We start from the raw sequence: 17837 nt of genomic DNA, 5'->3' as shown, positions 1-17837 counted from the left end.
TGATTCTTTGTTCTGTCCGCTTCCCGCTGGTGAGATTTCCGAGACTAAACAAACGATATCGCCGGAGATGTCATCAATTCAAATGAAAACGCCTCAAAATGCGACTGATTTGGAGCTGCCGAAGATATTCACCAGCAGTTGTTATGGGAAAGTTGCCGAAGAAATTGAGGCTGCCGACAATAGTCACACTGACAAGGGATGTTCGCAGCGTTGTAAAAACGTTTCCAAAAGCATTTTGACAAGTCTGTCGGTGTGAATCGATAGAGGATTAGGCAACGCATAAATGTAAATAGACAAACATGGAACTTGTCTGCTGATGTCCGAGAAAATTACAAAAGAAGCACGGCATCGGCTTAAGCTGCCGAGAATACGTAAGTTCCCCTATCTGTTCATTAGTTTCTCATAGCATTTCATTAGAGAAGTTGACCCAGTGATCCTCTCAGATATTACTTTGAAATTTTTGTCAAGAGTTTATTGAGTTATTTGTTTAAAGATTTCCGAGAGAATTCCAAGATATCTTCAAGAATTCAACCCGGAAGTTTTCAAAAGATGGCCGCAGAAATTGCGTCAGAGAATCCACGAGAGCTTTTTTTAAATATTTGCCATAAATTTGTCAAGAAAATCCTATCGATTCCCCTTGGATTTCGTCCAAGATTTTTGTTCTTTTGATTTATAAACTTTACAGGGTGTCTATTCATTTTCCACAAGAAAATTCCCTGAGTTTTCCAGGTTTTTCCAGGCTTCCAAAAATTGTATTATGTGGGAATATTTTCGTTAGTAAGGTTTTCTCTGGAATTTAGCCTAGAATAAAATACTGCAGACAAAAATACGATAAATGTCCTCAGAGACTATTTTGGTTGAAAAATAGACTTTAGAAACCACCTATAAAAGTAAAAACATTTGGAAAACTTTTTCATTTTTCATTTTCATTTTGCAGCGTTTGGAGGGGCAATGAGAGCACAAGTCAGTCCAAAGCCGGGGGCAGGGATAGGTAATGGCCGTAATAGTCTATGCGGACCACTTGAACACCATCGGAAATGATAGGAAGGGTTGGGGACTTGACACAGTAATGCGAATAATGCTGCAAAATGTAAATGTGCTGAGAGCAATTTAATTTGAGTTATGAAGTTTGGTTTGATTTATTAAAATTCCAAACAATTGTACAAGTAAGAAAGAATGAGCTGATCGCTTTATAGAAATTTAATAAACAACAAAGTAATAACAATATGAGAGTGATGCTAAGAACTGCTGATGACACAATGCGACGCTTTAGGAGCTTCTGATAATGATTGAACATTACTATAAAGAACGCAATTCAATCGTTGGTGACAACTTTACAAACTTTATATGTTTTTATCATGTACAGATATAAAATTATAATTCAGTTCACTGATTGGCGGTGCTGATTTATATAAATATATTTGATATTATTAAAATGAAATGTGTTACTTACTCATGATGTTTATACTTGAGCAACCTTTTCGAAGCTATTCTATCCAGTTATCCATTGACGGCTTACAATTCTGAAATTATTCTTATTGTGCATGCTCATGCATTATATTAGTAATGATCATAATCATGCAACAGATAAGAAGGTGAGAAAGAGAGAATATAGGAACAGTGATTAGTAATGAGTAATTATGTAGTTTTGATAGAATAATAAACAATTAAACAGCACTCATGAATAGCTTAAAAAATGACATTACAGCATAGCTGAGCCTTTCGGATCATAAGACCGATGTATAAAAATAATTTGTTTCGAAATTGTCCGCGTGGTCTTCTAGTGCCCCTATTAGATAAGAATCAATCATAGACATACAAACCGAATGCTCGCCATGACCCTATGACCAACATTTGTATATGCATAACCTTAGCTGATGTGGCTTTTTTAATAGGTAGTTCTTTCACTCATTGATTGTCTTCAAAACCTTGTCAAGTATAGAAGATTTGATTTATTTTGTTTATTACTACATATTAGGTATTATTTTATGGTTTTATCACTATGGATATTATCAAGGCCAGAATTACCAGTGAGTGAAGAATTTTATAGTACTAGAATACCATACAAGATCGCTAAACATTACCTAATCATGGAACGGCTTTTTGCTCTATTATTTTAAGTAGATACTATTGATCTCCCTTTGCTCCTATCCGCAACCCGGTGCACGCGCCCTGTTGGTTTTCGAAAACCTCGTAGAAGATAACAAACCGTCAATGGCATTCCCAATTACTACCCCACATTGCACATTCAAGGGTCTGACTGTGCTCCTAACCCACCCTCAGTTTGAAATCTTCTCGCCAGTTTGAAATTATATTTTCCCGAAGTGAAAGTAATTTTGATGAGTAATAGCCGTACTATGCAGTAGTACTACTAACTACAGCGATCAATTATCAAAACTCATCGCTCCCTGGAAAATATAATCCCAAGCCCAGGGAAGTAAAAACATTTGGAAAACTTGCATTAAAAAGTGACAAAGTTTTCATATAGACATCTGCAATCAAACCTGTATAAAACTGTGTCTGCGGATATATGCAGTTCTAGCGATTTGAATTCGAGGTCAATATGACCCCAAGGTACAGACAGAAGGTTAAAAAAGCAATCAAACCGACAGAACTTACCCTGTTCCATATGTACAGGAGCACGTGTATTGCACAGTAAGGAATCCAAATGACCATGAGCAGGATCCAACTGCTGACGGATATTTGTAGCCGCGTCACCGCCCAACCCTTGGCCAGCAGCAACAGTATTAGCATAAATGATGTCTGCAATGAAACGTTCCGTTTGAGCTTCGGATGTAAAGCCGACTCACCGCCCCAAACAACAACTTACCCTGCTGAAGATATCGAAGATGTCTCCGGTGATGGCCAGATTTTCGTTCCCTACGCCATTCATGGCGTATCGAACCGTGTGGGTCAGCAGCAGGCAAACGCTAATGAACTCCAGCAGCAGGCTGATGGTGAACAGTCGCGTCACCGGATGCTTCTGCAGTCGCACCGCGTAGATCTGCAGCGGAACCATCACCAGGTAGATGACGAAAAAGATCAGATACATCTCCAGGGTGTTCTGCTGATCGAAGGAGAAGTGAAATAGCAGCGGATTGAAGAAGGATGCGCTCTGCCGGTTGGGATTCCCGTTCACCAGCTGGATGTCGTAATCGATTTCCGGTGGATGGGCGTGGAATTTTCGATAGTCGTAGTAGTGCCACTGGCAGGTTGTCTGGTTTTGGTAACAGGCAACCATCGAGATGTACCAGAATCTAAAATAGAAAGGATGATATTAGAATTTGGCATTCTGGTATTTCACGGCTGGTAACTACTGAGTGTCATCAAAAAAGGAACTTCAGAGAACTGATGGCTAAAAAGGACTAAAAAGAGACAACACAGGAAATTATGGTAAACATTCCTCAGAGAATCCGGCCAGCATCTCTCAGAGGTGAGTTCCAAACACTACACTAGGCCCGTCCCCTCTCAGATTTCGAGGATTTTCATGAAGATTACTTGTGACACAAATTTATGTTTTTTTTTCCAAAGACTTTCTCCAGAAATTTAAACAGATTGTAATTCAGGCATATCTTCATGCATGATTTAAAAAAAATCATTAGAAAGAGATACAGTGATTCTTTAATGGACTTGAATAAATTCCTCTAAGGATTTCATTCAGAATATTTTCTAGAATTTAAACAGGAATTTTGCTAAGGATACCTTTAGAAATTACAACAGAGATTCCTCCAATCATTTCTTCAGAAATTCGTTTAAAAATTCTTCCAGAAATTCTTCCAGCAAGTCCTCAGCAAATCCGGAATTTATCAAAACATTACCTCCAAGATTTTTGTTAAGGACTTCCTAAAGAATTCAACCAGTGATTTCTCTAATGTACATATCTTCATAAATTATTCCGGAGAATCCACCGAGGGTTCCTTAGAATTTCCTCTAAAATGTTTGATCAGAGTTTCTTTGAGACTTCAATCAAAAGTTTTTCAAAGGATACTTTTAAAAACATTCAAGAGATTCTTCTTTTATTGATAGGACATACTTCTAATCTTCATTTTTCAAGGAAACTAATATCCAATAAAGCTCTTTTTGAATTTCATCATACATGACTTGAGGGTCCATTAAGTTCGGGATACTATAGCACATTTTTGACAAAAATATGTCCAATGCCTAAGTTATGCCAAGTTATTTGAAAAAAAAAGGAACATGATATTTTATAACGCATCTTATGGTCCCGGGTATTACAGTACCACTGCAGTATCTTCCTTTTTCAATTAAGCCAAAGGACCATTATGCCAAACGACTATTATGCCAAACGACTGTTATGCCAAACGAACTCATGCCATTCTTCTAGGAATGTCTCTAAGAATTTCTTCAGGGAGTTACTAACGATTTTTTCAGAAGTCCATTCCAGAACGTTTTTCTAAAGAAATTCCTAAAGTAATCGCAGATGAAACTTTCGGCGAAATAACATGATAAAATATTGCAAAAACGATCTCCTGCAAGGATCATCGAATGAACTTCTGGACCAGTTGGGATATCTTGCATGACTCATGGTTCTCATTGTATGAAAAATATTGCTGAAATAGTTATTGGAAAAATACCAAAAGAAATCCTATCTAGTAGGATTCTTCGAAGGAATCCTTAAAAAAACGATGTAATTGGAGAAATTTATGTGTAAGCAATCGGAGGAATTGCATGAAAAATAGCTGTAAGGAGTGAAACTCTCAATATTCAAGAATCAATGCATAATTTAATTGAGGGATCTGCAAGTAACAGATTGCAGGAATGATCCATGGACAAAATACTGGATAAATATTTAGACAAATCTATGAAGCAACTTCTTGGGAACACTGGCTGAAATTGTAGAGGATTTAGTGGGAAAGTTCCCGATAAATTTAGTGAAATAATCACAGGAGAAATTCATAAAGCGATTTTTGGAAGAATTAAAATAAATGGCCGGATGAATTACTAGAGAAAATATGCCGTAGGAAATTCCCAAGAATGATTTTGTAGAATAATTCCCACACAAATTGCTTCAGCCCTTATAATAAAGCTTTGTGGATTTTTCATGAAAATAAGCTGTAGGTGTATTTAAAATATATCTCAGAAAAACGGAATACCCAAGTGAATTTTTGTTCTAATCCCTGTGAAATATTTTCTGGAGCAAAATCTAAAGGAATTCGTCTATGTATTTGAACAGAGTTTAAGAAACCATTAGAGGAATTACAGGACTAATTTCTGGGAAAATTGCTTGATTATTATTATTATTATTTATTTTTATTTAGCTGACTTTCCGCCCTTGGCGAGTTCGCCACACTGGGGATTACTGGATTAGTCCCTAAAACTTTTCTTCGGAGAATCTGTGAAGAAATCAGAGACGACTCGTAATATTGCTTTATTTGCAAAACAAATCAAACAAATTACAAATTTGTCACAGTAAATGATTGGATTTGCATTAAAAAAAATGTGTTCGTTGAAGCTATTTCAGGTTAAGAAACTATGTAATAGCCTAGCCTAGTATAATCTCTGAAGCCTCAAAAATTTACACAAGGACTCACTGTAGAGAGAAAAAGGAAAAGAGTGACTTTACAGATCATTTTGCTTAACAGAAAGATTCCTTAGAGATCTTCTATATTGGAAATAGATACTTTTTACTAATTTCCATTAAAATAGCGACCAGGCATCTAATAAGAGAGGTACCACCAGCCCTTGTAGGAATTTTTGAAAGGACTGCTAGGACTGGAAATATCGGTGGAAGAATTGGTGAAAAACTCTCTGGGGGAAATCCTGGCAATCTCTGGGGGAAATTTCTGGTTAGGTATAAAGAATCAGAAGTTACTTCAAGGAGAAGGAAAATAGAGACTTAAGAAATTATGCTGGTAGAAAAAGAGACTAATAGACAGGGCTGGTAGCAAAAATTGGTACCGAAAAAAGTTATTTTAGTGACCAGATTTGCGAAAAAAGTGACTAAAAAGTGACTTTCGATTCTCGAAAAAGTGACTAAAAGTGACTTGAAAATCCAACCGAAATCAGTTTTATTTCAATTCTAATATACTGTTTTACGATCAATATCCAATAGATTGGGAATATTCAATATGATCTTCTGCAGGTAGTAAGTCTAGTTGACTACCATATTTGGAAATTTTTATTGTACAGTCGCCTCTCCACATCTCGATATCGAAGGGACCATCGAGATACGGAGAGATCGAGACATAGAACAAATTTTTAATGAACACTAGATTGAAAATCACTCCGTTACCAGGAAAATAATAAACAAGCAGACGTCATCTCGCGTTATGAAATTGTTTTGAACCACTAAAATCTAGTCTAGTCACCTATGATTATGAGTCATATCGACATACGGAGAGAAAATTTAGAACATAAAATCAACAGGAGCACATCGAGATATGGAGATATCGAGGTAAGGAGGATATCGAGATATGGAGAGAGGAAATGTATGCAGACTGAAGGGACCGAAGAAATCATCGACATAGGGAGAGATATCGAGATATAGAACATCGAGAAGTGGAGAGTCGACTGTACTTCCAAAGCTTTAAGATATTCCCAACAATTTTTCAAACAGAAAAGTTTACTTTTACATAAATATTCCTTTTTTAGCAAATTTTCAATCTTTTCAAAATGTTGTGTCTAAATATCACCAAAGTATTTTATTTTGTAAATTTCAATACGATTTAGAACATTTGAAAAAAAAAATAAAATTTTTGTAGTTTCACATTTCCATCCAAACTCTCCTACCTAATAAGGTTAATATTTTATGTAACCAGATTAAGATTACGGAAAATGTTATACTTGGGCATTAATCAATATTTCAAATAAAAAATGATGATAGAAGATCGAATATGATTGAAATACTTCTTAAAACCGCGTCCTTTAAACGCCGACTTAAAAAGAACAAATGGTTGATATAAGTGACATTGGAATTGTTGGGATTTGCCAACTAATTGCACGGGATAATTTCCGAAATAATAATACCGGTAGGAACAACCGGGACAATGGGTATTACGTTCGTAATTGGAGTACCCATTGTCCCGGTTGTTCCTACCGGTATTATTATTTCGGAAATTATCCCGTGCAATTAGTTGGCAAATCCCAACATCTTATTATATTCGTTTAGTCCCACTGTGCAGGGTCCACGGTAAGTTTGTACATAGGGTCAATGATAAAGGTCGATGCTTGGCGCTGTCTATGCTATCTTCTGTGATCGTACATATATCTTGCATGTATGTTTAGAGTAGCGTAGCTTTAGGTTAGAATGAATTCATTTAGTTTTAAGCCGGCACTACTGTAGAGAAATGGTTTTTCAATAACTTCAAGTAAGCACTAATTCAATAATAGTTTACCTATAAGTTGCCACGTTACAAATCAACGTAAATATACAATAAAGTTATGTTTAGATTTAGTTAATTTCTTGGTTTGCACAACATCTAATTCAACGTGGGTTGTCTTCTGTTCGCTCTATTGTTCCTGGTTGGGCTGGTATGAGTGGGCCAGATTGTTGGATGGAAGATGCGCAGCTACGCCAGGGGCGTACTCAACACTCCCCCCCGGTACGCCGGTTCCCTAAACGGCTTACAGTTCGTCGCGCCGTACATCCAACACCGCCAACTTGGCTACCGGACGCTCGAACACTCCGGTTGCAGTCTGTACGGTTGCGGCCCGGATTTGTTTGTCCTTTTGGTTGATGCTGGTTCCGATGACCTTGCCCTTAGGCCAGCAGTTGCGAGGCAGCTTCGGATCGACGATCACAACGACGTCGCCAATGGTGATTGGCTTCGTATCGGTGTACCATTTTGTTCTTCGCGTGATCTCCGGCAAGTACTCAGTAAGCCAACGTTTCCAGAACAGGTTGGCTAGTTGTTGAGACATCTTCCAGGACCGCCGTAGAGTCATTCCGGTGTCATCTAGGGTACATAATGGTTTCGTACCGTCGGATGTTCCCAGGAGAAAATGATTAGGTGTGAGAGCGGGTGCGGATTCGTCGTCGACCGGGACGTGAGTTAGGGGCCTTGAATTAACAGTGCTTTCGATCTCCATTAGAAGGTTTCGTAGTACCTCATCGTTAGGCTTATGCGGAGGTCTAATTGCCATTAAGTTACGCTTCACGATACCGATCAAGCGTTCCCAACTGCCACCCATGTGTGGTGACGCTGGAGGGTTGAACTTCCATGTAGTCTCAGTACCGAATTCTCTCATCATATGCTTCTGGTTAATCGTTGTTGCCGCATCTCTCATTTCACGACTCGTTCCGATGAAGCAAGTGCCGCGATCACTGTAGATCGTTTTGGGTGTGCCTCGACGTGCTGCAAAGTTGCGAAGACCCATGATGCACGAATCAGTACTCAAAGTGTACACCACTTCGATATGGATTGCACGCGTAGTCAGGCATGTAACCAGCATGCCCCATCGTTTCTCCACGCGGCGTCCTACAACGACTTCGAGGGGGCCGAAATAGTCGACGCCAATATGGGTGAAGGGACGGGCGAATGCGTCGAGTCGCTCTGAAGGAAGGTCGGCCATTATAGGTGGCTGCGGTGCGGCGCGGTAGTTTTTGCAGTGTTGGCAATTGTACCGTACCTTGGCGTAGGCCACTCGTAGTCGCGGTATGCAGTATCTTTGGCGGAGCTCATTTATAGCGGTTTGGTGGTTAAGGTGGTTATACTTATAGTGATAGTGTGCGATAATAAGTTTGGTGGTATGGTGGTCTCGTGGGAGGATAATTGGGTTCTTAGCGTCTTCGGTGGCTTGACAACAGGCGTCGATTCTTCCTCGCATCCGCATCAATCCGTCATTATCCATCCAAGGAGATAGTTTAAACAAGGAACTGGTTTTGGGAATGGGTTTCGACGGCTTCTGCAGAATTGCTATTTCGTCTGGGTAGGCTTCTCGTTGAGCTTGACGAATCACGTAGCGTTCGGCGATTTGCTTTTCCTCCGTGGAAGTAGGCCCATGAATGGTGGACTTCTTCTGGACCTTCAGACGACAGTTCGTAACGAAACGGTGTACGAGTGCGGCTACTCTGATCATCCGCTTCCAGCTGGAGACGTTGATTGGTGGATCTGGTGCGGAGAAGTGAGTTAGCAGTGAAGGACGGAGTTCTGTTGATGTCTTGCTACCTTTCGTTGATTGGCACGGCCATAATTCTTCCGAATGCTGTAAAAACTCTGGCCCGATGAACCACCTGGACTCTGGTGTCATGTCCGGAAATTTCTCCCACTTCGTGCCTTCGTCAGCTACGTTAAGCTTTGTCGGGACCCACCGCCATTGTTTCTGGTCCGTAGCTTCCAGAATCTCGCCAACACGGCTGGCAACGAAAGGTGTGTAACGACGATGGTCCGAGTTTATCCAGCAGATCACATCCCTGGAGTCCGAGTGGAAGAACTGCTTACTTGGAGTGATTGACAGAGATTCGGTGACCGTTTGGGAAAGTCGTGTACCGATAACAGCTGCCATTAGCTCAAGTCGCGGGATAGAGTGGTATCTCAAAGGTGCTACTCTTGTTTTGGCGGCAACTAAACGGCACCAAACGAAGCTATTCCGCTCAAATCGTAGGTAGCATGCGGCAGCCATAGCGTTCTCGCTCGCGTCTACGAATGTGTGCAGCTGAACGTCGTCGTACTCCGAAGAGGTTTGGGAGCAGAAGCATCGAGGTATCTGAACCTGTTCGACTTGAGGCAGCACTCGCAGCCAGCTGCACCATTTGGCAAAGGCATTGTCATCGATCTTGTCGTCCCATTGAATTCCACTGCGCCAGATTTCTTGAAGTAAGATCTTGAGGAACATGAGGAATGGCGCGATGAGTCCAAGGGGGTCGAAGATCGTCATCAGAACCCGTAGAACTTCTCTTTTCGTGGGCTGGCGGCGACCTTTCCACAGATCACTATCATAACGGTTCCAGCCGACTTTGTAGGTGAACACGTCTGAAGCTGTGCACCACCACATCCCGAGCACCTTTTCCGTTCCCAATTCTGGCGAAAGGTCAAGATTCTTCTCTTCCGCGTTGCTTCCACGTAGGGCTTCCAGGACGCGTTGAGAGTTGCTGGTCCAATTACGTATTTCGAACCCGCCCTGTGAGTGGATGTACCTTACTTCTTTGGCAAGTTCGACTGCCTCCTCCTCTGTGTCGACGCTTACCAACATATCGTCGACGTAGTGCCGTTTCTCGATAACCTCCACCGCTGCAGGGTATTTCTGGGCGAAGCGCTGAGCATTGAGGTTCATCGCATATTGGGCACTGCTGGGAGAACAACAGGCGCCGAATGTCATGACGCACATCACGTAGACCGCTACGTTTCCATCATCGTCCCTCCAGTAAAAACGTTGACACTGCTGGTCTTCTGGCCGGATCCGTACCTGGTGGAACATTTCCCGTATGTCACCAGTCAGGGCTATGGGACGTTCGCGGAAACGGATCAACACAGTTAACAACGACGAAAGATGATCGGGACCTTTCAGCAAGGCAGAATTCAGAGATACTCCGAATGCTTTGGCCGCAGCGTCCCATACGATCCTTACTTTCCCTGGTTTATTTGGGTTTGTCACTGGAAACACTGGGAGGTACCAAACGCGCTGTGTTTTCTGCCGCAATTCTTCGTCGGATAACCTTCGTATGTAGCCTTTCTTCAGGTAGTCGGTCATTTTCTCCTTCAACGTTTTAGCCAATATTTCCTCCTTCATCATGCGCTTTTCAAGGCACTGGAAACGTCGCTGGGCCATCGCTCGACTGTCCGGCAGGCGAACGGCTTCGTATCGCCAGAGTAGACCGGTTTCATAGCGTTCTCCTGTGAACTTAGTTAGCGACTGGAGAAGGGACTGCGCTCGTTGATCCTCGACGGAGAGAGGTGCTTCAGAAGGTTTCATGATCCCCAAGCTATCTAACGCAAAGTAGTCTTTGATAACTTGGTGTAGATCTTCGTCCGCTGGGTACTGATCCTCGCATGAACCGATGTGATAAACAGAGTGCACTGGGCTGGTTACATCTGTGGATCTTCCTCCACAAACTGTCCATCCTAGACGGGTCTTGATAGCGACGGGATCGTTCGGTTTGCCTTCGCGGCACTTGAGCGCAAGGCTGAGATGCTGGTTCTTAAGGCCAATGAGGATACGTGGCCGAACGCTGTGATATGATTCGATCGGCAGTCCCATTAGGTGAGGGTAAAGCGATGCGAGTTCTTCGGTGTCCATCGTCTGGTGCGGAAGCATAAGTTCATTCACAGTACGTGCACCGTTGATTGTGAAACTCTTAGCTCCTTTGTGTACACCAGCTATCTCGAGTTCGACGATCCGAGACTTTTTCTCTTGACGTTGCGTGCCACCGGTCCAGTGAAGACAAAGCGATCGCACTTCTCCATCTAGCTCTAGTTCATCGGCTAACTCTTCGTCGAGTAGCGTGAGATCCGAACCGTCGTCGAGGAAAGCGTGTGTACGGATCGATCTATACTTGCCGTGTAGCACAACCGGGAGATAGCGAAACAGTATGTCGCTCGATTTAGTCTGATGTGCGTGGCAACTATGCGTCGAAGGACCGGCTCCGGTCTTAGGAGGCTCCGTACCGTCCGTTGTCGTTGGGATCAATGCAGGAGATGACTGCGTTGTTGGTGAAGCGGGTGATTGTTGCTTTTGGTCTTTGTGCAGCAGCGCGTGGTGCTTGAACTGGCAACCATCCTTTCCGCAAAGCTTGGCTTGACACTCGCCGTTATGTCGGCTGAGACAACGACGACAGAGTCCGAATTCTCGTACCGTGGACCAGCGCGAATCGCGGGAAAACTCTAGAAACCGCTTGCACTTGTCGACCGCCTTGCAGGCTCCTTTGCAAACGAGACATTCTCCGTTGGCGTTCGAGCGCTTCCCACTTGAAGGATTTGGTGAACGAGATTCTGAAGGGGCGTTTTCGGAATGAGCATTCACGAAGGCATTTCCCTTCTTTGTTGTGCGACTCTCACTCCGGATTGGTCTGGAGTTTACTATGTTTGGGATTGTAACTGCACTAGCAGCTTCAGCGAGGGAGTATATCCAAGTGCTAAACGACGCTAAATTGACTCCCGGAAGTGCGATCCTGTACTGCGCCCAATTCAGCTTGATAGTTGGTGGAAGCTTGCTAACTAGCTGATGCAGGAGAGTAGAGTTGTACAGGTATTCATCCAAGCCGCAGGCATCCACAGTCGCGCAGAAGTTCTCGATACTGACGGCGAAATCCACCAGAGTTTCCAGTCTGTCTTCTCTAATGGCCGGCAAAGCGTGGATTTTTTCGATCAGCGTATGAACAATGGCTTCTGGCTGCCCGAACATCATCTTCAAAGTCTTCAACACGCCGGGAACGTTGGCAGGATGAACTAATCGGCTCTTCACTGCTTCGAAGGCACGTCCTTTCAGACTTTTCTGCAATCGGAAGATGTTCTCGTCGTTTGTGAAGCCGCACATGGCCGTCGTGTTGTTGAATGTCGCTATGAATAGAGGCCAATCCTCGGGGTTGCCGGAAAACGGGGGCAGATCCTTGGAAACGGCCTGTCGCGCCGCTAGCTGCTTCTTGGTTAACGGACAGCGATCTTCATCATACTCCGGCAGGCAACTAGCATGCTGTGGAACTTCTCGGACGCCACTACGGTGTTCGTCTTCGAAGACTTGATTGGCAGCAGGCTGATACTGCGGTAATTCACGCTGCGCGCTACGGAGCGCTTCTTCGCCTGCTCTGGGTCGAAGGTTGACGACGGAATTGGCAGCAAGGTGGACGGGTTCAGGAACAAACGACCGCTGACTCGATTCTGCTCTAGGGAGCCATCTGCTTACGACGTCTGACTGGCTGTGCACATCTGATCCGCTTTCACTAGCCATCTGTTCCAAAAGTCTATATTTCTCCTCCAAGTAGAGGCGTTCTTGCTCCAACTTCCTCGAATTAAGAATTCGTTCTTCCTCCAACTTCTGCAGCTTCAGCTTGGCGATAGATTGCGACGATCTACTGGACGCATGACTTGACGTATGAGATGACACAGAATTAGCCTTGCGAACCGGTGGCTCAACGATCTTCGACGGATACTTGCTGCTATAATACTGTTGCTCACCGACTTCCAGCGCTGGCTCAATCTTCTTTGACGGAAACTTGTAGCTGTCCATCTGGGAATGCCCGTCCTTCGGAGGTACCGACTCCAACTTATCCTTAGGGAGCTTCTTGGTGGTCTTCTTCGGCTTCGTTTGGCTTGCTTTGATCGTGTTTGAGGTTTTTGGAGTTACCTGGACGCTTGGCTGAAGATGCGTTGAAGCGTTATTGTCCTCTGTAACGATTGATTTCTTCTTGGTACCTCCGTGAGAAGCAGCAACGCCGGCTGGATTCAACTGCAAATTGGCATTTTGTGTTGAGCTCTCGCAGCCAGCACAGCTCCACGGAACGTCTTCGATGGCTTGGGTGACTCCCACGCAGATAAAGTGAAACCACTTGAGACACTTATCACACCTCACCATTTGTTCGTTGTCCTCTCGACGGCAAACTCTACACGATTGACCGGGAAATGATGCTTCCGGTTCCACGGTTTCGTCGGTGACCACCACCCTTAAACCACCAGTTGCACCACCTTCAGTTATGCCACCAATCGCATTATTAGTTGCACCACCAATCGCACCACCATTCGCATCACTATCACCCCCACCGGCATTACTGCCTTTATTTGACCGACCGCGGCTCGACATGACCGAATTGACCGATTCGTTAATATAAACGAATATAATAAGATGTTGGGATTTGCCAACTAATTGCACGGGATAATTTCCGAAATAATAATACCGGTAGGAACAACCGGGACAATGGAGCGAACAGAAGACAACCCACGTTGAATTAGATGTTGTGCAAACCAAGAAATTAACTAAATCTAAACATAACTTTATTGTATATTTACGTTGATTTGTAACGTGGCAACTTATAGGTAAACTATTATTGAATTAGTGCTTACTTGAAGTTATTGAAAAACCATTTCTCTACAGTAGTGCCGGCTTAAAACTAAATGAATTCATTCTAACCTAAAGCTACGCTACTCTAAACATACATGCAAGATATATGTACGATCACAGAAGATAGCATAGACAGCGCCAAGCATCGACCTTTATCATTGACCCTATGTACAAACTTACCGTGGACCCTGCACAGTGGGACTAAACGAATATAATAAGATGTTGGGATTTGCCAACTAATTGCACGGGATAATTTCCGAAATAATAATACCGGTAGGAACAACCGGGACAATGGGTATTACGTTCGTAATTGGAGTACCCATTGTCCCGGTTGTTCCTACCGGTATTATTATTTCGGAAATTATCCCGTGCAATTAGTTGGCAAATCCCAACATCTTATTATATTCGTTTAGTCCCACTGTGCAGGGTCCACGGTAAGTTTGTACATAGGGTCAATGATAAAGGTCGATGCTTGGCGCTGTCTATGCTATCTTCTGTGATCGTACATATATCTTGCATGTATGTTTAGAGTAGCGTAGCTTTAGGTTAGAATGAATTCATTTAGTTTTAAGCCGGCACTACTGTAGAGAAATGGTTTTTCAATAACTTCAAGTAAGCACTAATTCAATAATAGTTTACCTATAAGTTGCCACGTTACAAATCAACGTAAATATACAATAAAGTTATGTTTAGATTTAGTTAATTTCTTGGTTTGCACAACATCTAATTCAACGTGGGTTGTCTTCTGTTCGCTCCATTGTCCCGGTTGTTCCTACCGGTATTATTATTTCGGAAATTATCCCGTGCAATTAGTTGGCAAATCCCAACATCGTACGTATTACGTTCGTAATTGGAGTACCCATTGTCCCGGTTGTTCCTACCGGTATTATTATTTCGGAAATTATCCCGTGCAATTAGTTGGCAAATCCCAACATCTTATTATATTCGTTTAGTCCCACTGTGCAGGGTCCACGGTAAGTTTGTACATAGGGTCAATGATAAAGGTCGATGCTTGGCGCTGTCTATGCTATCTTCTGTGATCGTACATATATCTTGCATGTATGTTTAGAGTAGCGTAGCTTTAGGTTAGAATGAATTCATTTAGTTTTAAGCCGGCACTACTGTAGAGAAATGGTTTTTCAATAACTTCAAGTAAGCACTAATTCAATAATAGTTTACCTATAAGTTGCCACGTTACAAATCAACGTAAATATACAATAAAGTTATGTTTAGATTTAGTTAATTTCTTGGTTTGCACAACATCTAATTCAACGTGGGTTGTCTTCTGTTCGCTCTATTGTTCCTGGTTGGGCTGGTATGAGTGGGCCAGATTGTTGGATGGAAGATGCGCAGCTACGCCAGGGGCGTACTCAACAGGAATTTTCCATCAGTAAGTTTAATGGGAAGTACGTTGGACTGAATGGACATTTAGCATAAAGACGATAGGTTTAACAGGCTGTTCTTTTGAGTTATTCTTTTAAAGTAGTTAATAGCACTAATCTTCTAATATTTCAATCAAAATTACTTGGACATTTTCATGATTCACTTGACATTGGGGGTTATAGTTGGTCGAATTGGAATAAAAAATACTTCAATACCGCGCATATTATTGTCAAATATAAACTAAGTGGCTTTCAAAAACCTCCTGCCGAAGTGAATCAAAAAATCCAAGAAGAGGACGCCCCACATTTCTTAGAAGAATGCATGCAAGATTTCATGAACGATTCAATGAAAACGATAAATTGACGATAAATTAATAGTCGAAAAACACGAGTCTTTTTTACGTCGTTTTTAAAAACAACTCGGTTTTAGGCTGATTTTTGAAACAACGCGTTTTTTTACGCGGGACGTCGACCGACGTAAAAAAAAACCTTAGGATATGCTCTAGTTTAGATCTATCCGGCCATTTTTAAAGGTTTGGTTTGCAAATAAAGTCTGTCCTAGGAAGCATGATAAGTTTTTACTCTTGAATAGAACATTAAATAATTATTCTTTGTTATTAATATCTGCGATGAAATAACTTAAATATAATCATTTTTTTTTTATTTATATGATGCAATGGCGTAGCCAGAAATTATTTGTAGGAATATTAGGAGTCTTGAGAAGAAAAAAGAAAAATACACTAAAAATAATCTTCTTAAAACCCTCTTTTTTACCTACGTTCAAAACAGCTAAACTATTCATATTGTTTATTGTAATACTAAATTATCTCAAATGCATATGCAAAAAAACTGAACCTCAAGAATGTAAAAAACATACTCCGGATAATCGAGTCTAAAATTCCGAATAATCGAGTCTCCGGATATTCGAGTCCGACCTGCATTACAAGTTACGTGGAACTCAATGAAAGATTAACTTTTTTACAAGTTTTTTTTTTCACATGGAAACCATGAACCACTATTTTGATACCGACAAGAAGATGTTCTGGTGATGACCTAACTTAAAACAGCCTAAATTAAAAAACGTCGGTGCATTATTTTCTCCCGAAAATTTAGCTCAAAATAGTTGAAAAAAGTGACTTTTTGACGTAAAAAGTGACTTTAGTTGAAATGGCTTCAAAAAAGAGACTTTAAAGTGACTGGCCTCAAAAAAGTGACCAAGTCACTAAAAAGTGACTCGCTACCAGCCTTGAAATTACTAATAGACCCAGCCAGAGCTAGTAGCAGTTCTCTTTCAGAGACTTGGTCACTATTTTAATGCAAGCCTGTATTTTAACGGAAGGTCTCTAAAGTCTTTATTTTAACTAGAAGGTTCACTTTTTTCTTATTCTGTTTGCAGTGAATACTGGTGCAAACTTCTAGAGGCTCTAGAGAAACTTTCAGAGACTATTACCAGACTATTCCACAGATTTTTTGGGAATTTCTTCTCAGATTTCTTGAGAAAAAGCATTAGTGATTGATTTAATGATTTCTTCTTTAAATCTCTTGAAATACTCCCAGGCACTCGTCCAAGCATCCCTCCAGATATTCCTCTAGAAAATTCTCCACCAATTACCTCAGAAATTATTCCCTGGCATTTTTCGATGGAAACGTATAGAGTTCCTCCAGAATTTGCTCCTCGAAATTCTTGAGCACTACAACGATACTACCTCTAGATACTATCACATGGATTACTCTTATTTTTTCCAGATTTCCTCTAGATATTTTTCCACTATTTCTTTCACTGAATTTTCCAGTTGTTACTCTACAAGATCTTCCAAAGATTTCTACATGAGTTCAAAAATGGTTTATTCCTGAGTTCTTAAGAATATTGGTTTGGATGTTTTTCCAAGAAACCCTACAAGAGTTTCTACGCCGAGTTGAAAGTTATTCCTACATACATTTTCATAAAAATTCCTGCAAAGAATTCATCCAAGATTACTCCCATGCTGTCCCAAAAGCTGCCCGGGGGATAATTTGTGGAAATCCGTTTAAAAGTTTTCCTCGAATGCCTAAATATATCAATCTAGGATTTCTCATGAAATTCATTTAGATTTCCCTAGGTATTTCTCCAGAATTTCACCCAGTGATTACTTATGCAGTTCTTCCAAATATTTCTTGAGTACTCAGGTGTGGTCGTTTGAAGAACCCATTGAGAAGTTTCTTAGGGGTCTATTTTATAAGTCGAGTCGATCAAAATGACTCGACTGGAGTCACTGTCGGCCAAAAAAAAAACGCTCGACTCAGCTGTGTCACTCGAGTTTTTCGACACTTGTTGTTACTGGATTACTATGGGAGTCGACGGGTGACATCTGAAATATGCATCCCCTTAACTTCTCCATGGATTCTTCACACCTGTGAATACTACATCAAGTATTATTTATCATTTTTTCTAACAATTTATTAGGAAACCCTCTAAGACTCAAGCGTTTAGAATATCTTTCAGATATCCTAGAAAGAGTTCATCAA

General features: G+C 41.5%; 1 protein-coding gene across 1 annotated transcript in view; it reads right to left on the bottom strand.

Annotated features, from left to right (window-relative positions):
* LOC110677757 (integral membrane protein GPR180-like) overlaps positions 1 to 17837 on the bottom strand; it is a 41748-nt gene that overhangs the window by 11432 nt on the left and 12479 nt on the right. Inside the window, exons 2-3 of the mRNA XM_021849075.1 lie at positions 2831 to 3257; positions 2620 to 2763 (exon numbers count right to left, since the gene is read on the bottom strand). Of these exons, the coding sequence (XP_021704767.1) occupies positions 2620 to 2763; positions 2831 to 3257 (571 nt within the window). The remainder of the gene's footprint in view (positions 1 to 2619; positions 2764 to 2830; positions 3258 to 17837) is intronic.

Source organism: Aedes aegypti, chromosome 3 (assembly GCF_002204515.2).
Source record: "Aedes aegypti strain LVP_AGWG chromosome 3, AaegL5.0 Primary Assembly, whole genome shotgun sequence".
Taxonomy (NCBI): domain Eukaryota; kingdom Metazoa; phylum Arthropoda; class Insecta; order Diptera; family Culicidae; genus Aedes; species Aedes aegypti.
The sequence above is the reverse complement of the archived record's forward strand: the minus strand, read 5'-3'. Positions and strand labels throughout refer to the sequence as shown.